Source organism: Manacus vitellinus, unplaced genomic scaffold, assembly GCF_001715985.3.
Source record: "Manacus vitellinus isolate BGI_N305 unplaced genomic scaffold, ASM171598v3 scaffold_12_pilon, whole genome shotgun sequence".
In the NCBI taxonomy this organism is placed as follows: Eukaryota; Metazoa; Chordata; class Aves; order Passeriformes; family Pipridae; genus Manacus; species Manacus vitellinus.
Window position 1 is genome coordinate 13718743 of NW_021938949.1, and position 24756 is coordinate 13743498.

The 24756-nt window shown below is 39.7% G+C and overlaps 1 protein-coding gene across 1 annotated transcript in view; it reads left to right on the forward strand.

Annotated features, from left to right (window-relative positions):
* Positions 1 to 24756, forward strand: part of GRIN2A (glutamate ionotropic receptor NMDA type subunit 2A) — a 165149-nt gene that overhangs the window by 84909 nt on the left and 55484 nt on the right. Inside the window, exons 2-3 of the mRNA XM_008921736.4 lie at positions 6431 to 7026; positions 17946 to 18060. Of these exons, the coding sequence (XP_008919984.2) occupies positions 6431 to 7026; positions 17946 to 18060 (711 nt within the window). The remainder of the gene's footprint in view (positions 1 to 6430; positions 7027 to 17945; positions 18061 to 24756) is intronic.

Consider the following 24756-nt stretch of genomic DNA (forward strand, 5'->3'; position numbering starts at 1 on the left):
TTGCCACAGGGAGAACAGGAGCAGTATCCCATTTTTTTCTAATGCTGTCACCAAAACTTTGTTGTGGTGTCTCAAATGTGAATTGTTGGCAGATGGACATTTCCACACAGGAAAAAGCCAGTTACTTTGACCAGTAACTTCACAGCAGTTGCCTTCCCTGTCTTTGGAAAGTCATTAATTTTCCTGATTGCTCTCCCATCATTCACAACAACTGCTTGAAGAAGTTTCACTGAAAGGACAGACTCAAGAGCTCTCCATGTGAACTCAGGTGTTCTTTGAGGTGAAAGATGTGCTGCATGGCTAACTTAAAGTCATTTTCCTATGGAAAATGAGATATTCTTGGGCTCTTGAAGAGACTATTTACTTACATCAGTTTAGTGCTGGCTAATTACATGAATAAAGCAGAAGGACACTGCTCGTACAAACCATGAAAAAAAATCTAAATTTAAAAAATGGCAAACCATTTATCTCAGTCATGACAAGGGGCAGAAGAGAAATGATACTCAGCTATAATATATGGCACAATATCTGTCCTCCTTGGTACCTTATCTGTTAGGTCACACACATTTTTCAATATTTATTTTCACGGTGAAATACTGAGAGGAAATGAAGCTTTCATACAAATCCCATAAAGGAAAAATATTTCAGGATGATAATGATTACACTGATGTACAGAACCACATGACCCAGCAATTCTTAAAGAGTCAGTGATTTATGTTCAAGAAATATTTGAACATACGAAGCCAATACAATTTTTCTGAAAATACTCTTTATTTTCTCTTATATTCCTTGCAGACACCAGTATTCGGCTTCATATGTTGGGATTTTTTTTGGCCCTAAAAACTACACAGTAGCTGTTACTTGTCCAAATAGCTGTGGTACAGCCAGCTCCATGCTACCTTTTCATAGAACCACAATTTTCCCCCTTCCTCATTACAATATTCACAATGTAAGACATTTCTGTAACAGTGGAATCTGAAATCTATCTAGAGAAGAGGCATATTGTCAATAAATCTTTCATCAAATGACCACAGCAAAATCCCTGCTGAATCTTTCCAGGATTTTATCAAGTCTGATCAGAGGCTTGTTGGTGTCATTTCAGCCATCAAAAGCATTTTTCACTTGCCTGTCCTGGTTGAACAGGAGCTTGGACTGAGACACCCCAATTTCCAATGTCTGAACAATCTGTGAAAGAAAAACCAGATGTGTTGAAAACCCAGATGGTGAATTCCAGCCCAGGGAATGGTTCATGAGCTCTGTACAAAACTAATCTTCCATAATTAGGTTGTTTCACTGCAATGGCCTGTTGAGTTGCTTCCATTAGACATGACAGCTATTATTGGAAGAATGTAAAAGATCAAAAACCAGGGGACTCTGCAATGATCTGTAGAAACCCTGTTCTCATCCCTTTGTAGTTGTTTTCTTGCCATTCTGGTACAGATTTAGTGACAGATTTCAGCTCTTGTAGCAGGCCAGTATAAGCCAAGGAGGTAGTATAAAACTAAATGGATGTATTAAAGAGAATAAAAAACCTATGAAACCTGTTATCTAGCAAAATTCTTGGGATAAAACCATGACCTGAAAATACAGAAGTCTTTGCAAAATGAATTCCTGCAGACTCCCTCTGGAAATGGGAAAGAACATGCTTGATTAAGCCAGTGCTAACCTTTTGAAATCATGTTTCTTTGATATTTATTCCTTGAAATAATAAAAGGGGACATGTCAGATGTTGGAGAGCCATAATGTACTCCCTTGCTTGCTACTGCCCTTTTCTAACTTCAGTGTTCCTCTCCTAGAGCAAACTTCTTAAAATAAAAAGTAAGGCCTCGTTTTGTCCTTTTAGTTGACCTTTATACATTTGGTGGCTGTGCATTTGCACCAGTTAAATTAGAGAGGAAGGAAATTTCCATCCTTTTTTCTGCTCTCTCAGAAAGCCCATGCCTTGGGGGGCCTGCACTGGGGGTCCAGGTGTTACTGGACAGGGCAACAGGTTGGACACAGTTTTGCCATGTGGGAGGTGACAGGTCAGGTCCTTGGCAGGCAAGTATTTTCTGCCTTTTTTGTAAAAATGAGTAAATTACTTCCACCCTCACATGTTGCTATGCTTTGTATGAGAGCACAAAATCGTGTATAATTTCCCCCAAATTGCTCCCATGGTGATAATGGAGGAGTTTTCCCCCTGGGCACCTCAGTGAGATGTTTGTGTTGGGAATTGTGTGTTCTGTGCTGTTAATGGATACAGGGGGAATTTAATAACTTAAGGATTCAGAAATGTGCAGGGTGTCTGGGGAGCAAAGGTTTCCCTTTCAGTTCCTCCACTTCAGTGTTTGCATTTGCTGGAAGTTTGGCAAGGATCTGTGCCCTTCCACAAAGAAAGATCCTATGGCTGAAGCCTGGATGTTCCTGACAGAGAAACACAATTCACTTCATGTTTACCAGGGGATCAACACATCACTTCAAGAAAATCCAGGAAGAATGGTACCATGTTAACACACTGCAGGATACTTTTTTTGTTTTAACCTCTATCTGAGATCAGCACAAATAATTTTCTTGTGGATATTTTTGATGTGATGCCGAATTATTCAGTTAAATTCATGACTAATCTCTGGCTTTCATTTTCCCCCAGTCTTTATAAAAATGCCAGATAACTACTATAATTCATTAAACAGGAAACAGCTTGCACTGTATACGTGGACCTGGCACCACATGCCTTAAATCTTTATAAGAATAGAATGTGGTGTAAAATATGAGAAAAATGATTTTTGCTGGATCTCTGTGGAAAATAGAGAGTAAGTAAGAATGAAACAATTAAGATAACTTTAAAGTCCTACTTATATTGCTGTCATAATAATATTGTTGCTAGCTGAATAAAATCATACTCTGGATTGCTTTTAAAGGTGTTTCATATTGGTTTTTGTTTCCTGTCATAATATTGTCTTACCAGTGAAATAACTGTCCTTGATGAGTCTGCCAAGTGGAAAATTGATTTGGTCTCATGTTGACCCCTGTTTTGTTCTGGTTTGGCATTTAATTTTCATTTAACAAAAGGTATGCTACTTAACAAATGTTTCTTACCTTAACTGACCAACTCTTGCAGCTTTTTCCCTAGTAGGCACAAAGTCCTGTCAGGGCTTAGCTCAGCTGTTACAACAGCTGTGAATATACCCCGCTGATCTCATGGAAAAACCAGAGCCTGGAAACTAAGATGTCCTGAAAATAGCTGAGGATGAGGTTTTGAGAGAAATATTCCTGTAATTTGTTGGAACTGGGGAAGTGAAATGTGCAATTCTGACAACAGTGACAGATTTATAGGCTCAGTACACTAATTAAAAAGCAACTTACTCTAATATATTAATCTATAAAATGACAGCAGCAGAGAGAGCTGCTCTGTTTTGTGCACAAGTGTGAGAACATTGAAGTGCCCTTCTCCTGTAATGCCAGAATTTTATATTGTGTACAAAAGTCAAGGATAACATTAAGCAAGAAGCAATTGGAGGATTCTGTCCTTCTGGTGTGAAACATATGGGGAGATGTTTTGCCATAAACTGTACGTAAATGTACAAGACAGAAAGAAACAAAAAGTTTGCATTTGTTCTTTCCTTTCCCTTTTCATTGCTGTTTTTTGTTCACATGTGCTGGCATAGAATCCAGCTAAGAATTTAAAGCAGAAAAAACAAATAAAACCTTAATCATTTCCACAACTTCCATGACTAAATTTTTGCTCATATCAGATTTTCATGCTTTGAGATTTATCTGTGGAATTCATCTGTAACATGTTTCTTGCCCTTAATAAGTGGCACCACTTCCTTGCATCCTCCACCAATAATCTCAAGAGCTGGGAATGCTGAGGAGAGAAAAAGAGCATATTTCTGGTGTGCATTTCAAACACCTCTGATATTACATCTGTATTCCTACTTCAGCAATGATTTAGATGGATGTCTGAATAGATGACAAGATGACAGTTAAATGAAAATAACTGAATAATTTTGGTTTTATACAAACATCACTCTGGCTTGCATTTGAATATAGAAAAGTAGAACTTAGTATTTTGTAACACATATGTAATTTAAGTCTCTATAAAGCAGAGGAATAATAATGCTTTTTGAGAAGAATGTGGAGCTTAAAAAAACCCCAAATGAACAGTTCTGTAGATGTTTAAGGATACGATAGTTCAATTTGTTACAGTTTTATTTATTTATTTGCTGTTTCTTCACAAAACCTCCTCGTTCCCTACCCCCAGTTTAATGAATATGTCCTTGAATATTCTCCTTATAGGCATTTAAATATCTACTGAAGTTCCTAAGGCTGCAATTTGCTTGTAATCTTCCATCTGTTTCAGATTCATTGTAAACACACACAATCAGGTCTTCAGCTCCATAAAAACACCAAATGAAGTCAGTGCAGTTACATGGGATTTCTTCAGATGAGAATCTCTTGTGATATTTGTGTCTCCACTTTTCTTGAACCCAAACTTGTTTTCAGAATATAATTACAGTGGTTATTTTTCACCATTCCGATCACAAATTGATCTTAATTGGCTGGTTTTGACTGGCCTTCACATTCACAATTACATGAAAAGGATTCTTGAAATATGAGTGTGACCTTTACAGAAATGTTTAGTCAAAACTCCTTTCATAAACTGTTTTTTCTAACGAAATGTTTACAGAAAGAAAGGATTTATTTTTAGTACTTTTCTTTTGTTGTCAGACTCCTGCAGTGGTGACACAGGGTGTTGTGCACAAGACTCTTGTTCATTGCCAGGGAAGATGTCAAGGACTGCTCTAGGTTAAAAATCTGTATTTACTTGTTAGAAAGGTCACACTTGGAGATGTCCATGTTCATTGTTTTTTGCCCTCAAATACTTCATCTTCGGTTGCCTCATTGGAGAGGTTCCTTGTCATGCATGGAGGACCAAGGTGTATGTATTGAAAGAATTGTGTTTGAAAGAATTATTGTGTTTGAAAGAATTATTCCACTGCATTAGTAGCCATAAACCACATACAGAAATGGGGGAGAGTTAAAGCATATGGTGTATCTAATCTATTTAATTTACTATAAATCGTTTCACAGGATATTTCACAAATAGAAACCTGGATTAGATAAGAGCTGGAGAAGATAACTGAAGTGATTGACTTTGCATTACAATATTTTTTATGTTCAATTAGGATGCTACAGCAAAGTTGGATTCATGGCATTGTCTCTAGATATCTAATTTACTTTGTAATAGTAAATCAGTAATTAAATTACTAAATGCTGACTCTGAGCAGATTTTCTGTGTGCTGGGTTTCTTTAGCCGTAAATGTCCCCGGATAAAAAGCTCGTTTGCTTGTTTTTAAGTATCTAGTGCAGGTCACCAGGAAACAGTTCCTAAAAGCATTCAGAAACCAAATCTTCCCAATTCAATTCTTCTCCAAAATGAGCTTTATAACATTTATGTTTAACCCAAAACCACTTCAAATCTGGCACTGGCATTCAGAATGTCATCTCTGAGGTACCAAAGAAGCCATGGCAGATGATTTCATTCCCACCAGCAGTGTGTATTTTCTACCTTCAATATTAGTCTTCATGGTCTGGCACAAGTTGTAAGACTTTTATTACTGTCAAGCCATATAAAATCCAGGTGTCAGCTTCTTAACACTCGGAAAGTAATAACACTCCTCATCTTCTATTAAAAAAACATAGTTTGCCTGGAACAGATTTACAGAGCTTGCAGAGCTGAGTTACCACTCTCACTAATATTTGTATGTTTAACACCACCTTGCCAGGAAACTTAACTCAATTAATCTGTTTCTGTTCCCTGCAAGTGTAAAATAGGATAGCAGCTTGCAAGCATGTTCATAAAACTCTTTAAATTAAATGCACTGTATGTGTCTTTCCTCTGAAGCCTGCAGAAGAAACCTTGAATGATTCATTTCTTACTTTTAAATCATAAGCTTTTGTTTCACCAGGAGTTCATGCTTTCTGTATCTGAAAATAATGCACACAAGTTGTTGCTACTGGTCAGGAATAAATACTGAAGTAAAATAAAAATAAAGACTTATACAGCTTCCTGTGTATATTTGGCACTCTAATAATTCTATGTCAGTGTTGAATGTAAAATTCAAAAATAAATGTAGATCTCACAGCAACTTAGTAAAAATAGACCAATGGAAATGTTTGTAAATTTACTGCCAACAAAATATATTGTGCTGCCTATTTCTGATAGATGTTGTTAAAATAAGCAACACCTCTGTCCTTATGCTGTATGAAATAATATGTAGTATTTATGATCAGTGTGGCTTAGTAGTGGTACAAATAAGTCACAGAAAGTTATTGGAATGCAAAGGAAGTGTGGTAGCCATGGTAGAACAAGAGAGCAGAAGAATTAGAGATTCTGTTTCCTTCAGACTTGTACCAAATTACTCATCTTTTGCTGTGTTTGGTGTTCTAGGATGTGATGTCCACGTTCTTCCAGTTTGGGGCTTCCATCCAGCAAGAAGCCATTATCATGCTGAAGATCATGCAGGATTATGACTGGCACGTGTTCTCTCTGGTGACCACCACTTTCCCTGGATACCGAGATTTCATCAATGTCATCAAGACCACTGTGGAAAATAGCTTTGTGGGCTGGGACATGCAGAACGTCATCACACTTGATACTGCCTTTGGAGATGATGCCAAGACTCAAATTCAGCTGAAGAAAATCCATTCCTCTGTCATCCTGCTCTACTGCTCCAAGGATGAAGCTGTCTACATTCTGGATGAGGCTCGCTCCCTGGGCCTTACTGGCTATGATTTCTTTTGGATAGTTCCCAGCCTGGTTAGTGGTAACACAGAAATCACTCCCAAGGAGTTTCCTTCAGGACTCATTTCAGCAGCTTACGACGAGTGGGACTACAGTTTAGAAGCTCGGGTGCGGGACGGCCTTGGGGTCATTGCCACTGCTGCCTCAGCCATGCTGGAAAAATACTCCTCCATTCCAGAGGCCAGAACGAGCTGCTATGGACAACTGGAGAAAAATGACAGGCCCTTTCAAACCTTGCACAAGTAAGGCTTGTTGGTTTGGGGTTTCTTACCTTGGTGGTTTTCTATTCTATGTGTTTCTTGAAGGAGAATATTGTTTTTTTTTTTTCTAATCTCATCGTGCCTTTTTTAAGCAATGATTTTCAGATGTTCCAGGAGAACGTGCAAGAGGACTTGCTGCACTGGTAATTGTGCTCCTGGAGATGATGTTATGTGCTGTGGAGAATAGATACTGCTCTGAATCTAATGCAGAAGATGACAGAAATTAGAGGGTATAAAGCTGAGTTAACAAAATTGGGCTGTTGTGTACTTATGAGGTGAAATTGCCAAAATGCTCTGGAGGCTGTGCCTGAATCACTTGCATCAGCAGGAACCTGGTAATATTTTAGAAGACAAGCAATGTGCAGCATTAAAGAGGATGTTGCTGGAAATTATAGAAGTATTAAATTAGTTAGGCAGTTTTTATCACCTAAGAACTGAAATCTGTCACTTCTACTTGTGAGGGTTTTGGTTTTGTCACTTCTGCTAGAATAACTGCAAAATTAATCTGCATTGATCCAAACTGATATAGATATTTTCTCAAAACAGCTGGTCAGATGGGAACTGCCAAGGTTTAAATCAGGATTCTTTTTTTTAAAATTATAATTGTCTTTTTAATTATCCCTTTCAGACATGATGCTTCTGATTACTAATATCCAGAAGTGTTGCATAATATATATTACACAGTAATATATTTTTTTATCTGGTCTGTGAGAGGAATTAAAAGATATCTTGCATATTTTTAATAGCTCTTGACAATATCTCATATGGAAGTTACTAAGCAATATTTATGAAATTTGTTCTGACCAAATAGTTCAGATGAAGTGCTCTACAGAAAAGCAGGATGGAATTGGCACAGGAAGGAAAGTTGGTGCTGATTTCAGATAGATTATGGAACAGTTTTAATCTTGAGTTGTATGTGCACATTTAGGTTAGGAGCTGCTTACCAGATGATGTTTGGAAAACCAGCTGTGGTTTTCCATGAAAACAGCATCTTTGTACACAGAATTCTTTAGAAGCTTTCTTAAAAGCCAAATTCTGCAAAGTAAATGAATTTGAACATTTCATACACGTATTTTTCAACAGTTGTGCAGTTACCCTTAAAGAGAACTTGCCTTAAGGTTTTTTTGTGTTCCCTTTCCTATTTAGCCTCTGCCTCTAAAACTGCAAATTCACCAGAGGCATTGCAGAAAACCTGTGATTCTTTTCCTGCTGCCCCATTTGCCCCTGGAAGTGGCAGGAGATGGCCCTGGGGTGGCTCTGGGAAAGCCATGGCAGTGTCCCTCATGTCAGGGCAGAGCAGCTGGGAGGCTCTCCTGGAGTGACTGTTCAACCTGCACCCAGCCTGGGAGCCTTAAAGGGTGGCTCTCAGTGCATGTGCTGGCAGTGCCAGGTGGAAGTGGAAGCTCATGGCATCCTCTCAACCAAATTCTGGGCCTTAACACTGGGATCTGATCTACAGACAAGGAAGTCCACTATTAATAATTGAACTCCAGTTTCCTGTAAAAGTTAAATTGTGTTCTGTCATCAGAAGGGTTGGTGTTTAAAATACTGTGGTTCAGTTGGAAGGGGCACAAAAACTTGAACCTGTTTTGGAAAAGGTTCCTACCCCATTTTCTGGGTAATACACTAGTGTTGATCTGAATAAGGTATTCAGTACTCAGCACAAGCTGTCTTTCTTCAAACAATCTTTTTTTTCTCATTAAGCATTTGGACATTACTCTTGACCACATTGTGTGGCTCTTGGGGTGTCCTGTGCAGGGCCAGGAGTTGGACTGGATGATCCTTGTTGTTTCCTTCCAACTCACATATTCTGTGATTCTGTGATTAAATCTTCATGACTACAGGAACAGGGTTTGTGAGTGTTAGGGCAGTGAGATCAGTCTTCACCAGGAGATTCTGCAGTGTGCAGTGCATGGTGCACACAGAAATTATTAACAGGAGAAGTAGTGCACTCTGGTTAATCAAGTCACTTCCCCATGTGAAAAACTGAGCTATGAAGTGAGAATAGATTTTTGGTACTGGAGATTCTTTGAGCTTCCCCAACACCACAAGAACAAGAAGGCTGTTTCTAATCTAGAAATGTCAGAATTACACTAAAATGAATAAACTTTAAATAGTACTTCTTATGTAATAACTTCCCAAGACTATTCTTGTCACATATAATCTGCAAGAAAGGCGAGTGTATGCAAGCATTTACAGTACTAAGTAATCTCTGGGAGCTGACCAGTCTCTCCATGCCAAGGTGAATTACATAAATTCATTGTACTTTCTCATCCCCATCACTAAATTGTGGGTTTCTTCTTTATGTGACAAATCAATGCCTAAACTGGAGTTTTATTCTGAAGTGTAATCTTCGCAGTTTCAGGTCACAGATAGTGCAGCTTTGTATTCTAAACTGCAAGTGTATATGTGGTGTATTAAGAAGCTGACTTGAACAAAGGATTTTGGAGCATCCTCACAATGGAAAGGGCTAAAGTAATTGGAAACAGCTTATGGACCTGGGATCTGCTGTACTGTGCCTCCCTGTTCATGCAGAAAATCAGGGTTGGAGAAGTAGGGTTGAATGAGAGGACACAGCCTGCAAGCTCAGAAGCAGAGAACTCAGAAAGCAGGGAAAAGGCTATGTAAGGTGATGCCTGAGCAAAAAAACCTGGAGAATGGAGCAAAAAGCCAGAATTTTTAGACTCCTCCTTTGTAATGACAGTCTAATTCAGCTTTAAACCGAGTATAGTATTTTAAGACTATGCCATAATTGCTAATTTGCTTGTAAATGGAAATTGGTAATGCTTTATGTGCGACTTCCCACATCTAGATAGCAATTTTCATCTCCATTTATGAAGAAATTCTATGTAAAGAAAACCATGAAGTGAAAGCTCCTCCTCCCTCTTTCTCAAATCCTTTGAGTATTAAATTGGTTTGAAGATATATTTGTTTTGAAGCACACAATTTATCTTTCCTCTGTCACTGCAATTCTGAGATGCTTTTATTGACTTTCTAGATCCAGAAGAAAATCAGGTTTGCTTTAGTTTTTGCAATGATTTGATCAATGTTCATTTCTGATACACATGGGAAAACTAGTTTTCCCCTGTGAATAAAGGATTTATAATAAAATACAGGGCTCATTTTCAATGCATTAAAAACATGGATATATATGTGTATTTCTACCTGTATGGATTCAGTTCATCTTTTCCTATCTGTGTAAGACCCAGCTCTCCCAAGGCAGAAAACCACTATTGTGTGAAATACTGGAGCAGCAGGGATAAATAGAATTAGCACCTCATTAATGCCATGTCAGCTGAACAAATGCTTGCTCTTTCTCAAAAAAAGGAAAACATGCAAGCAAACAAACAGCAAAACACAATAACCCTGCCAGTCATCACTGAACGCTGCTGCCTTTGAATTGAAATGCTGCTGCTTTGTTTAGAAGAGCACTCAGGGTGTGTATAAAAGTCACGACCCTGGGAGATACATTTCACAGCAACATTTCCAACCACACTGATCCGTACAGGAAGGGATGAGGATGGCAAAGCTGTTGCTCTGTTGCCATTATCCTGAAAAAAAGAAAAAGATGTGTCTGTCCATAGGCAGTCAGGTGTTTACCACACACAGTGCTGATGTTTAGTTACATTCAGTTCTGAAATGCAGCCAGATAATAGGCAGGATTTGGAGGCCCATCTTTCAGCAGTGAAGGTGTAGGTCTAGAAACCTGGCCCCAGTCCTCTGGACAGGCTGTCACATCCTGCCCTTCCCAAGCACAGTTTCCTTTATTTGTCATCCCCGAGCCAGGGAGCAGCAGCAAGGGGAAGTCCAAAGGGGCAGGTACAACAGCTTAGTTGATCCTGCCCTGAGTGACCCTACTTTAAAAGCTAAGGGACTCTGTGGGGAGAGTGTTTTGAAATGTCAAAACAATGCCCAGCATTGCTCAATTCCATGGACAACCCCGTGGTTCATTTCCTTGTCCTTGCTGTTGTGCTGCTCTTAGGATTCAGCACAACTACAGCAGCATTCTGTCCACAGGGCGATGGCTTTGCTGTCCCTCTAGTCCTGACAGTCATCCATCAAGTTCAGTATTTTGATTCCAGCTTTCAGTATGACAGATAAATTTGCCTCTTTTAAACAAAGTCAGGCATTAAATGGACACAATGGTTTGATGAATAATCCAGCAAATCTGTTTAATCTTTTCCTGTATACAGATCAACAGCCAATTTACAGAGGATTTGTTCATTTAAGTCAGAGGACTTAAGAACAATAAGTATCATCTTCTTTATTGTATGATTGAAGGTGCATAAATATTTAATTATACATGAAGAAAAATGCTTTTCTACCAGTAGCATATTTGCTGTGCAGAAAAACAAATGGTTATTTATTTCCTCCTAAGTATTTCCTGGGATATTTTGTTTGTCTTTCCCTTTTTGTGATCCCACTGAGGCTGTACAGGAGCCACTGGGTGCTCATGGGAGTGCACTGTATACAGGGTGACGATCTGATGCTTAAGTGTCATGGAGGGAAACAGCTAATTTGAGCATACTTTCAATTTAGTAATTCACTTTTGGTAGCTTTAAAGCATGAAGAAGTTTCAGGTTTTGCTAGATTTGTTTATTCTTCTCCTTTGCTACTGTGAATGCTGCTCTATGGAAACAAATCCAAATGAAGATGATGTACCAAGCTGCCAGTCCTAGATTTCACGTTAACAACTAATTTCAGACATTCTGAATTCTAATAAATTGTTTTTGTCAACATGAAAAAATGAATTAGAAAATATACTCAAGAAAAAATTTTGTCAGTGGCAGGATCCCGCTTTACTCCTTCATTTGTGTGGGGATTCTCTCTCATCAGGAGACCCAGTAGTATTGTAGCAATTGGATTGGTACACAGGGATGCACAAAGTCTAATTTACTGCTGATGAGCAGGTCTTAAACATTAACAACCAAATAATTGCACTTCTTTGAATTCATGTGCTGTAATTACCCTCTTCTACAGTCAGATAGCATTTTCCATACAGTTGCATAACACAGCAGGAACTGAATGGATGAAACTGTTGTCATGTTTGTCCAAACTTGACTGGCAACAAAAGAGGGGTTGTGGAGCAAAGCTTTCCACCCAAGGGACCCACACACAGTGCTGATTTACTGAGAAAGTGTTTCAAGAAAGTATTGAAAATCTGCATTAAAATTTTCACCCAGGTTAGGTCAGCTTAGGATGTAGAAGGTGTCAAGTAGTTGCTGGATTAGGGACTTTTAAATCATTATCCCCTTATTATGATAATTAAAATAGTTTAAAAAGAGAACAAGCATGGTCTCTGGGAGTTGAGCAGAGCCAGACTTCAGAGCTGAAAGCAGGGATCAAAATTCAAAATATAAGTGAATCTTCTTGGAGACATAGCTGCTGCAGACACCGTCCCCTTGCAGGAAGCCAGACACACTCCACAGGGAAGAGTCTGGGATGCTTCTGAGGTGGTGCAGCAAAATGCAATCATATTAGTGCTTTCTGAGAAATGTTATTGCTAACAATAACTTGCTGAACATTCTGGTGTTTTAGTCTGTGGCAACCTCCCAGGGAGCTGAGCCCTTTCTGATTTTGCTACCTCCCCTTGCCCCCCTTTCAGAAGGGCTCCCCGAGAGTTTTGTTGCTTGTCTGGCAGAACTGGGGCAAAATGAGTTTCCCAGACCCAGTGGCAGTTAATGCTTTAAGGAGCAGCTGGCAGGAGGTACGAGGAGCTGGCATGACATTCCTTATTCAGAGCCACTGAGCATGTCGCTCCCAAAGTTTTACTCATCCATGCTGGCTCAAGGCCTAGGGAGATGTAGCTCCAAAGCGAGGGACCATTGTGGAGTTACACTCAAGAGAGTGAGGGCTGGGGGAAGTGGAGGAGGAGGAGGGTGCACGAAGAGGAAGAGGACACTCTCTGCATCACTTAAAAGGATTTGAATTTAGAAAAAAATTCCTACGCAGCCTAAGACATAAAATTAGTTAAAAAAAGTGCATCTATGTTGTTTAATAGTGTTCTATTGCAGAGTTATTTCTATATGTACTTCAGGTCACATATTATATATTCTGCTTTAAGCATTTCTTGATTGAATTTTACATAGGAAATCTGTTTCTTAACGATAAATAATCTGTCTTGGGTTTTCTATTGATAAGTATCATTCCAATTTCACGGTAGAATCATAGTAAGGAAGTGCAGCAGTTCAGAGCCTCAAGAAGATAAAGAAGAAAAGACGGAATTAGAATTCACTTCTGCTTTTTTAGGTATGAGGCTGAGTGAACGCCAAGGCCAGACAGGCTGGCTGTCTAGATTATTAAAATGGCTGGTTTTTACACTATTTGCAAAAAAGAGAAATATTGCCAGATAACATGTTGGTTTTGAGGCATTTCATCTGCTTTAAATCTCAGTTTGGAAATTCCTTCTTTGAGGGAGAAGGGGGAGAGTTTCTTTTACAGAACATGTGTTTCCCCAAGTCTCTGCTGCCTCTCTCCTCGTTGCCTGTGGTTGTCTCAGATCTGAAGCACTGCCCCATGGTGAAGAAGGCACTAAATAAAAAGTGATAGTCCCTAGTGATGGCACCTGGGGCGTTTATCAGGGTTGATTATCTCATCTGAGCTGCAGGATGAGGGCAGGAAACGTGGGTCTGAACTCCTGGTAGTGAGGGGTCCTGTGGGTTTCTGCTCCCTGCAGCTGCCAGGCCCTGTGCTTTATTTTACAGATCTGGTAACTAAGTTCTCTCCTTTGGAGGCAGCTTAGAAGTGACATGTTTTCATTAATGCCTCTGCCTTACCCATCATGTTTTTCCCAGCTGCTAATCTATTTGGGAGCTGCAGACTAGGTGGATTTCACACTAATTATAAACCAGCCTGTTATTGCAGAGCTGGCTGAGTTCCTGAGCCCAACCAGTCCTGCAGGGTCTTCTGGGACACAGGGGGTGGGCCAATACCAAGCATGGGAATTTTTATGAGGGTTCTCCTTCCTGGCATCCCAGAGAGGCAGCAGGTGGAGCTGAAGCCAGGTGGGGACTTCCTGAGCACCATCACGGATGGGGCTCCAGAGGTGACATCGCACTTGCTTTGGTTTCCTGGGATTGTTTATGAAGTTGGGGCTAGGATTGGTCTTTGTTTGAGACAAAGTGATCTTTATGATAATTTATAATTTACATAGTGTCATGTTGTTTGGGGTTTTTTTTGTGTTGTTTGAAATAATGCCCAGCACAGAATCCACTAAACCTTCTTGCTTTTGCTCTCAAATCCTCGCCCCTGTTACAGGAGCACTCGTGTATCTTGAACGTCCATCTGTCTGTTAAACCTCAAAAGCAATGCCACAGCCTGCAAACATGTCTGCTGTTGTATAACATAGAAATAGAAAATCTCAAAGATTCTACTCCAGGAGGAGTTGTAGCTTTGCTGGGTTTCCTACTGTTTTCACACAGGATAGGAAATCCTTAACAAACACCCCATGGACAAGAAGGTCCATGTCTCCTGTAAGGAGGCCAGAAAGGTGACTCTGTATCAGCAATATCATATCCTAGGAAATGGTCTTCTGAAAACTGAGATCTCTTCCTTTTGGCAAAGTCTTTGCCCATTTATTAATAGAAATTGGAGTCGATGAAATTGTGGTATAGTATTTACAGGGTAGGAAAACCCACCTTATTCAATATGTTCTGTTTTTATGGGTAGGGTTAGAATTTTGTCAGGGATAAATATTGCACAGTTTTGGCATTATTCTGAAGCTTTATGTGAACTACTTGATATTTCTGAGTCTATAAAAATGAAGTTGGAAACCTTAAGAGAAGTTTGTAACCTTGGTGCTTCAAAGGCTTGCTGTAAATACAACAGCAAGGGTGTTCTGATGTGGTGTCTCAACACTTTTCAGTTGTGTTGGGGAAAATGACAAGCAAAAAAGGATTGTGTAAATGTTAAAAGTATTTTTAAATAAATAGTAAAGGTTTGGTTCTTTGCATGATAAAAAACCTGTTTTGTATTCGCTGTGAGAAGAGCTTAACTTCTGTCCAAAAAAAAAATTACCATTTTGAATCATGTATCACCTGGGGAATCTTACAAATTTTGGTTTGCAAAAGTTAATTAAGACTTCAGTGTCATAATACCATCACAAGGCCTCCTGCTATCATGTCTTTGCAAAGGCTGCAGCATTAATGAGGTATGAAAGCAGATTAACTACTAATCCAAGGTGTGTGCTGAATTGCCCCCTTAAAGTAATAAGCTCAAATAACCAAGAACATCATTTAGTTAAGAACAGGAATATGCATTTCCAAAGCTACTTCAGGAATGCATTTTGCCCAGTTCAGAAGCCAAAGACATCTGGCACAGAATTAATCTTGGATAAACTTAAAACTCTGTAAGAATAACATATTATAAATGCTTTCCTTACTGTACTCTTCCCAACCAGGAGCAGAAAAGCACACAGTTGTTTTTTGGAGGGATAAGCGGTTTGGGATTTTGGCCAGTGAAAGCAGAGCAGGGCTTCTGTCCTTTGCAGAGGAAAAATGACAATTCAGAAGGGAATGTAGGTTGCAGGCATTTGTTTCTGAAGAACACGGGCAGCTGATGAATTTTGTACAGAAGAATGTGCTTGGGAAAACAAGAATCTCTTTGAAGTCCTTTTTATTGTTGCAATATGAGGAACTGGGGTAGCTCAGACTGCATCACTCATGGGTACCTTTGTATGCAGATCAGACAATACAGTTTTAAGAAACTTTTACAGATTAGGGAGCTTTTTAAAAAAAACTTGCAAAATATCTTTCAGTACTAAATAACTGATAAATCCACATGGATTAAAAATGTACACTGAGTTCAGTTTTTCAGTTTAGATTTGTGGTTCATATTTTATTTATTTTTTGGGGGGAACACTTGAGCATCAGCACTGCATCTTGTGATGGCCCTTGACTGGTTAAGACATTTGCATATTAATCCAAAAATATGATGAGTGGTGGTTGAAATCTAGGGTGGTGATCCTACCAAATTACATAAAGGAAGGCCTCAACTCAAGTCCAGTCACCAATATGTAGTTAAAAAGCCAAATGGACACAAAAGCCTGATGTAGTACAGGGTGTGTGTTTGGGGTCCAGCCCTTAGGAGGGGACAAAGTGCTTGGCTTTCAGGTTTATTGACATGAGATGGTTTCTGCCTGGCCCTGTCAGATGATGTGTGCATTGTGAGGGGTGTTATTTCACGTGTGTGAATTGGGAGGGAGCCTCTGAAGGAGGGTGCAGAAGTGCAGATGAAAGTATTGTGTGTTTTTACAGCACATCCTCGTTTTCCCCCTGTGGTCACTTCCTGGGCACTTCATTCCCTGGGTCACAACACGTTTGATTTTCAGCAGCGAGTGAATGTTGTGCTGGTTCCTTACATGTGTGCACAAGTGAATTCTGTTTGGTGGTTTGTTGCCTCTCAAGGTGGCAAACAAGCCTTTTGTTCCCAAACAAGCTCTTTCACTGCTGGATGAAAAATGGAATATACGGGAAATTAGTTCAGCTGAACAGCAAAGTTCTGCCAAGGGGAAAATTTTCACGCTGGAAGTCTGTCACAAAATATGAGTTATTACAATGGGAGAATTTACAAATTGCTGTCAAACCGGTGCTGAATGATGTTAAGATGGCTGTTCAGGGCAGTGCACATTTAATTATTAACTGTTATAATACAATGCCACTATTTCTTCTGGGTCTATAAATGTTTATTTAGTGTGTTTCTGCTATTGGGATTTTCAGGCAGCTGCGTCAATACAAAGCCTTCTCCTTTGAATCTGGAGCTGAATAATTTTGTCTATATCACATTCACCAGGAGACCGTCCTACTACTGCTGCTAAAAAACCAACCATAACAACCAACCAACCAAAAAACCTCCAAACCCATACAAACATGTAAACCTGTATCATTTCTTGGGGGTCAAACATTAGTCAGTAATGTATGAAGAATAACTAAAGTAAATTTCTGCCCTTTAAAACACTTCTGTCTGTGGGATGGATGTCTGCACTTCTGTCTGCATCAGTCTTGGGCTGAATTTCTTTCAGTGAAATACACTGCAATGAAATTCAGTGCAATTCAGTGTGATTAACTACAGACCATGGACATGGCATGGGCTGGAGGGCACACAATCTTCTGGAAGTGCTGGCATATCACCAAGACTTTGAGTTGCAGTTTTACCTCTTACCTATGGGTTAGCTCTGTCAGGCTCACATTGGCAGTGTGGAGTTTTGATTTTTTTCAACAGAATTAAAAAGTTCTCCTTCTTGTACATTTTAATCTGGGTCCATCTGTTTTTTTTTTGAAATTAATTTATATTAATCTGTATATCTTTTGAAAACCATTGAAAATGAACCTAAATACAAAAAAGTTTAAAGCATTTATGCTTTCTCTTTTGACATTACTGAATTGAGATATTATAAACCCCTTCAAAGCTTTCATGTCTGGTTTTGGCCTTGGTGGAATTTATCCACATGTCACAACAGCACAGTGTTGGGAAGGGCTGACAGAACTCTTGGGGGCAGACAGATCAGGTGCACTTTGCTCTGAGTATCACTCTAGAGAGACAATAATATAATACATACAGAGCTGATGTAGATATGTTTAAAATGGTCCTGAAAAACTAGTGACGTGGTACAAAATGCCAAAAAGATTATTCATGGTGTGTACAGGTTGTATATAATCTGGAAGCTGCTTTAAAAATTATATCTGCATTAAAATTCATACAAAAACAATGTTTTGCTTTGTTCTGTGCTATGAAGGGCCTTGAAATGCTCTGACTCCTGGGCTGCAAGTGCAGGCTCTTCTCAGTATTGGCAGGATTTGGTGCATGTGTTTAATCAGTGGTTCTGATGACTGAACTGGCTGCTTATTAACTGCTGGACAGCTCATTAATTTCTCAAGGAACTCTTTTTCTTCCTTGCCTTCCAGGTTTATGATGAATGTGACTTGGGAAGGCAGAGATTTGTCCTTCACGGCCGATGGTTACCAGGCACACCCCAGGCTGGTGGTGATAGTGCTGAACAACGAGCGGGAGTGGGAGAAGGTGAGTCCTGCCCTGGGAACAGGATCTGAGGGCTGGGAGAGACTTGGGAGAGCCCTGCTAATGATGAGCAGGCAGATTAATTAATGTCCTGCATGTCACTGCTGATATTCTGCTCTAGGGGTTTTGTCACAACAGTTCAGAAAAGATAATTTTCCCTGGTTCAGCGTATATCCAAGGAGTTTTAACAGGGAAAGCAGCAGAGAAGCCATGTGGATTTCAGATTTCTGTGAAACACACCCTGCATTTCCATTTCTTCTTGCAATTTAGTAAAATAAAATGAATCACTGAAAAATCTCCAAAAGCTTGGTCCTCGACTACTTAAATTTGGATGGATTTTTATATCTTGACAATTCCAGTCCTTTCATTTGCTTGATTTTGTATTTTTTTTTATATATATTTAAATAAAAGCGCACTTTTTTTTTGTTAAACTGTGAGGTTCCTGCTGAATTGGAGGATAATCCCAACAAGGTTTGCCTGAAAAATTTGTAATCTTGACTACTTCAGGTAGACAAGTGGTCTCCATAGACCTCTATATAGACTAGAAAGTGACTTAATATCAGGTTTAATCTTATATGCAAATAGTAATTTAAAAAGTTTGTCATGAGGATCTTTTCTTTAAAACTCCAATCTCAGCCTGTGATTGTTTTGGCTCTGAGGTTTGTAAGATATCTGTGGTTTAAAAACAGGGAACCTTAGAAACTCTTGTAATATGAGACTGTAGGTAAACATACATCACTGTCATCCTTCAGTTTTATTTCAAATTCATGAAGCATGACCCTGCATTATCTAAATTCCTGCTGAAATTTATGAATTCTTTTTCTTACAGTTTTAGGAATCCATAAAATCAACTTAAAACTCCAGTTTGTAAGACTACAACATTCTTCATGATGATGAATAATAATGACAAAATCAGAATTACTGAAGGACATCTCAATAAATATGCTAGTCATGCAAAACCAGAGAGTAGTCCTAGATTATGCTGTGTATTTCTTTATGTTCATTTGATGCAAATTTAATTCTCTGGATAAATTTAATCCTTTCCAAATGTGTCAATTTGAATCTTTGGAGGAATCTTTTGCTCGCTAACCGTAATGAAAATTTCTTACCCTATTTTAAAATTCTTCAACGTTCTGCATATCATATATAATGTTCTGGAAAAATTATTGTACTGCTTGGAGAATATTATTAGTATGAGGTGCCAAAGGCAGAAAATGCTTAAAGAGGCAGCCAACAATACTTATGTTAAAATAATTTCATACATTTTGTACCTTGAAACTTCTCTAAAGAGGCCATTCAAAGGACAAGGAGAGATGGGTGTGATGTTTCTGAAAAATGAGCCAACAGCAGCAAAGCAATAGCGGGTGTATGAACCAACATTATTTCTAAGAAATAACTTGAGCCTGTTTTAACCTTGCAGTGACTCCTCTCTCAGAGAATGAGGACTTGGGGCAGGTTTTGGTGTGCCTGCCATGTTGTGTGGCAGCAGTGCCCACCCCACCTGCTCTGCTGGGCTCAGCTGTAGGCTGAGCCTTATGTTTGTCTGTGCAGTTTTCCATCGGGTAAATCCCTCCCTGCTCGTTGTCGTGTTTGAGGGGCTTTTAGGAGGAAGAAAAGTGGGACTGAAGGAGGCTCCTGCCCAGAAAAAGATGGATGCTTCTGCTCCTTTCTGGCCCCTGCTTTAGAGCCCTGTTGGTGGCTGGCCAGGCGAGGTGCTGGGCAGGGACAGCCGGACCATGTCAGCTCTCGTGCCTGCTGCTCCAGTGCTGGGCTGTGGGAAGGGGGCCAGGTTTAATTGTGTCAGAGGGGAGAAGGAAAAGGCGGCCAAGAACAGGCTGTCACCACCAGAATTATCCTTCTGACCACGGGCTGATCCCTGCCTCTGCGGATGAAGACAAACTGAGTAATCAGTTTTCCTGGCGAGCTGGGTGTAGCTCTCGGCTGTCTCAGAACACCCCACATCTCTATCAGCAGAGCATCACTGAACACTACAGTTCCTTTGGCTTAGAGACTTCAGAAGCCCTTCCCTAGCCCCTGCTTAATTTGAACATCTCTCTGGGGTTGTCTCAGCGTTCTCTCCAAGTTGCACTTTTTATCCCACATTTCTTAGCCTCCTAGCCAATTTTTTTCCTCTTACTCCTTTTTCCTTGAGCTGTTTTGCTCAGTTTCAAAACTGTCAAAGCTACTCATCTGAGATCTAACATTTCCTGCTCTGAGTTTCCAGCCAGGCACATGCTTTTCCTTCCTGTTACAGTATGGCAATGAGTATCACAGAATTGTTTTATTGAAGTTTTATTAAATATCCTTAAACCTATAGAAAAAACATCGAGTCCCAGAATCTAATTAAATTATTTTCTCATGTGAAAAACTGACAATGCAACAGTCTGTTAATCCTCATAATGTAACTAGTGTACATAGAAATTGTGAGCAGCTACTTTATTATTTATGTAGAAAGAGTAATTGGGGTTTATGTGAAAATTTTTTTACTTGATACTGTACTGAAAATCCAAGATGTATTATTTGAACTCAACTTTTATTTGGTTTTTAATCTGATTTGACTCAAGTACAATTTTTCCTTGGTATCAAAATTGATATACTTGACTCAAGGCTTGAGGTTATTGAAAATTCTTTCAACCATAGTTGAAGAGCATACTATTACCCCTTGGGAAATAAGTTCCTTTTCCTTTATAAGTGACTCAGTATTGAAACTTTGAGATGGTAACTTCACATGTAAATGAGGTTGAATGAGGGATTTGTCCCATATCAGATGCTGAAAAAAGCTGGTTGGATGATAATAGTTTGAAGACTGAAAATCACATTTTTGGGCATGTTTTGCAGGCATCCAGCAAGATATTTTGACAGATCCTAAGGCAACTGCTCAAACTTCTGACACCAACATTCATATTCTTGCTGCTAATCTTGACAGGCAAAGGGGATGCTGTTCTCAGGCAAGAGATTTTTAAGAAGACAAGTTTAATGTGCTTGTTTCAGTGAAACTTGATAAATTTGCCAGAGTTAGCAGTGTTGCCCAAATATCACCAAAGTGCTGCAGGAACCCTGTGCTAGTGCTAAATAACCCTCAGAGGTCCAGCAGACCCAGCTGCAGCTCTCCTGTTAATGTTACCTTAGTGTGGTGTGACCTGGGTATCAACTTCTCTGAGTTGCCAAATTCACAGTCTGCTACTCTGTCTTTCTTTTTTTTTTTTTTTCTGATGTGGAAATAAAATCAATCAATCTGATATTAAAATCATATCCTAGAATATAATTAACAGTGGCAAAAAATAGATGGTTTAATTAGCAGTGCATATCATATATTTTAGGTGAAGTGTGAAGGACTGTGTAGAATTTAAAGATGGGTGTATTCCATGTGTAAAGATGAGCTCTGGGGTAAAATCAATTTTTACTGCTGCTCCTAGGTAGATGCAGATAAAATTACCACGGTGGCCTGTATTCTGGGTGAATTTGTGTACTATATGGCACAGTTGCTACTGAAACACCACTGCAAGAGCCAGTACTTACATCCAGGTGTATTCTAAACATAGCCTGTAATCTTTAACTTTCTGTTAATGCAGGATTTAATGTAGAACTTAATTTTGCTCTGATTAACTAGCATATGCCAGATTTACAAGCTCTGTGTGGGGTTGTACACATTTGTATCTAAGTAGGAATGAGTGGGCAGAGGGTGCGCGGTTCCTGCCTGGAATAAATGAACCAAGGTCTTCACAGAGAGCTCCATCTGGCTCCTGACATCCACCAGCACGTAGCTGAGAAAAGGCAGCTCCTGTCTCTGGTGGTGGAGCTGACTTCCCTGGGTGAGAGCTGAGAACATAATAACACTCAGTCAGATTTCTGACAGAGCTCTTTGTCAGAGCCCTGTGGTGATAAAAAGTCATTGAGATGGTACAGGGTGGTTCCTTGTGAAATCTCGATTTAGAGCAGGGGTTGTGATAGCTGAAGGATCCTGGTGTCTCATGATAGACATTCCCTGGAAGTTGTGAAGGGAGGCATGTGTTTTAAGTAGAACAGCTGAAACTGCATGAGCTAATCCTCTATTTGCGGGTGTATCTTCTGTCGGTGGCTCTGTGGCGTAACATGATATATTCTTTGCCCACAGCAGAAGCAGCAGTGTGCTCTTTAACATCTGTTGGGTTGTCATTTTCTCTGTTCTGTCCTTGTTGCTTGGTGTATTTAGTCTTCCTGTAAATATGCCTGTCCTGACACTTATTGTCGGCTGAGAATTGCATATTGTTTCTGTATCAGTGAGCTTTTGCTTAGCCCAAAGGCCTTTCCTTTGACCTTTACTGGGCTGAGTTGTTTGAATTGCACCAATTACTGTGCAGCATTTCTTAAATCATGTATTCCCAAGGAGGATGGTGCCCATCTCTTTGCTGCCACAAAGGAATTGCAGCTCCCATGGAAACCATAGGTGGTGTGCTTTGCTCCTGCTCTTTAAATCTATGTATTAAGAGAGGAGATGAAGGAATAGGAAGACTTTCAGGCTACCTCTTTGTCTCTGGAGGTAAAGGTAGAGCTGACTGGACACTTTTGGAGAGTTGTAAGATGTGTACTGACTGCAGAGGTAACAAAAAGTCTTTCCTCGCTGGGAGGTGGAGGAAGGGGCTGTCAATTTGATTAACTCTTTTCTAATGGCATAATCAACTCATAAAATGGCTTCTCTGGCATGAGTTTGAACTCTTGTACTGTGTAGAGTTATCTGGGACATTTTGCAGAACCAAAACTATGCCAGCCACTGAGGATTTGGTGAGTGCTAATTAATAATTCTCTATTGAAAAATGAGGCTGCAGGAGGTGGTAGCTTTTCTTTTTATCCTCCTGTTCATTTATAATCTCTATGGGTCCCGTGTTTTCCTTTGGGCCTTCCTAGTTGCAGGACTGGTGTCTTCCTGATGGTGTCAGAAGCAGCCACGAGGGAAGAGTGGGACATTTGCATAGCCCATGTGAGATTTTGCAGCAAACTTTGAAAACTTCAAGGTCTTTAAGTGGAGGTCTTCAAACCACGTAGGACTGTAAAACACTTCTTATTAATAAGACATGAAATTGCTCACATCATTTTTTGTCCTTTAAATTTAGAGGACCATTGTCAAAGAAGGACCTTCAGAAATATGAAGTGACACAAAAGTTTGCAGCAGCACGTGTCTAGCAGGTGCTGTTTCTGGAGGGAGGGCTTTGCTCTTGTGCTTTGTACTGCAGCTGTTATTGCTAACCTGACAAACTCTATGCTTTTTAGTTATTGACTTAAACCTTGCCAAAGTAGCTCTTCCTTTTAAGTGGAAAAGTGTGATGAAAAAATAGTAGTAAATAGTTTTTCAATAAAGCAAGAAGAGTTCGATTTTTGCTTTTGCTCAGCATTATTTTCTTAACTGGGGCAGCTCAAACAGCATGTTTGCAATCTATGTGTGCGTTTAATGCAAGAGGAACATCCCTGAAAATCTTTCTCTTTTCAAAGGTTTGGCTGAGTAGTCCTAGGAGTGCATTTAGTATCCATGTTGTCATGTAACATTCTTTCTTACAAAGGGGTGATGACTGTGCATTGAGTACAGCTCCCATCTGCTGGGAGGAGGGTGACAGGACCGGGTTATTTGTTTGTTTTTGGTGATATACGCTGGTGTGACAGACATCCTTCTTGTGCCAACATTGGCCCACACGGAAGCTCTTCTCAGGGTCTGGCCTTGCTCGTTTTCTCTGACTTGATGGTCTCTGTGAAGGTGTGTGGATAGGATTATGTCAATCATCCTTACATTGTTTAGACACTGCTTTAGGGTGGAGCAGGAGAGGGGACTCTGAGGTGCAGCAACTGTGCAAGTTGGCTGTCTTTGCATAACTGTGTTTATCTAAGTGCTACACAGACACACACCAAATTCTTCATTATCACCCTCCTTGGCTGCAATCTTCAAAAGATAAAAGAGGCCTGGATGAGGGGGTGAGAGCATGTGTGCCCTGCAGTCACATGTAAGGTGCTTTAGGCAGAGGTGGGTGAGGTGAGGACCCTGTGTTTGCTAATTCAGTCTGACTTCAAACAAGCTCTTCCACGCTTTCAGCTATTTTCTGCTTCCCTTCCTGTATCCTGTAGAGATTAAACCATAGGGAATATTCCAGACTGCATGTGAAGGTGGAGAAAATAGGAAAGAAAGTACGAGTTCAAAAGAAATACAATGGTATATGTACCATTGCATGTCTGTACTTTGAAGCTGAGTTTTGCACCTACAGTAGTGAATCAAGGGTTTGATTCACTATTGAAAATGCATTTTTTATGAAAGTCACACTCTTTCGGCCATGATAAGGATTTTTATGGTTTGGGCCAGGATCTGCCCCCAAAATGATTTTATTGCCTTCTTTTTCAAGTGAGGGCCATTTTTTATGTTTCTCTGAGATCGAGGCCATATCATCATCAGTGTAACTAGGCACGACAGAAATTTTTCATAAATCTCTGGATGTTTTGTGGCATTTCCATACAGTACAGTAAAAGTATTTGCATGCAGTTTTGGGCAGTTCCGTAATGGAGCATATCTGCAGCATTTTTTGTGTGTTTTCCTCAGCTTGAATTCTCTTTTTTTTTAAAAAAATGTTTGGTTTAGAAATGCACACTGCTGTGTTTATTACTTCAAAATCTTTCTTAACAGAGTTTTGCCTTCCCCACTCTTATAGATACACCTCTCAAAAGAAATCAGCATTTCCCCAA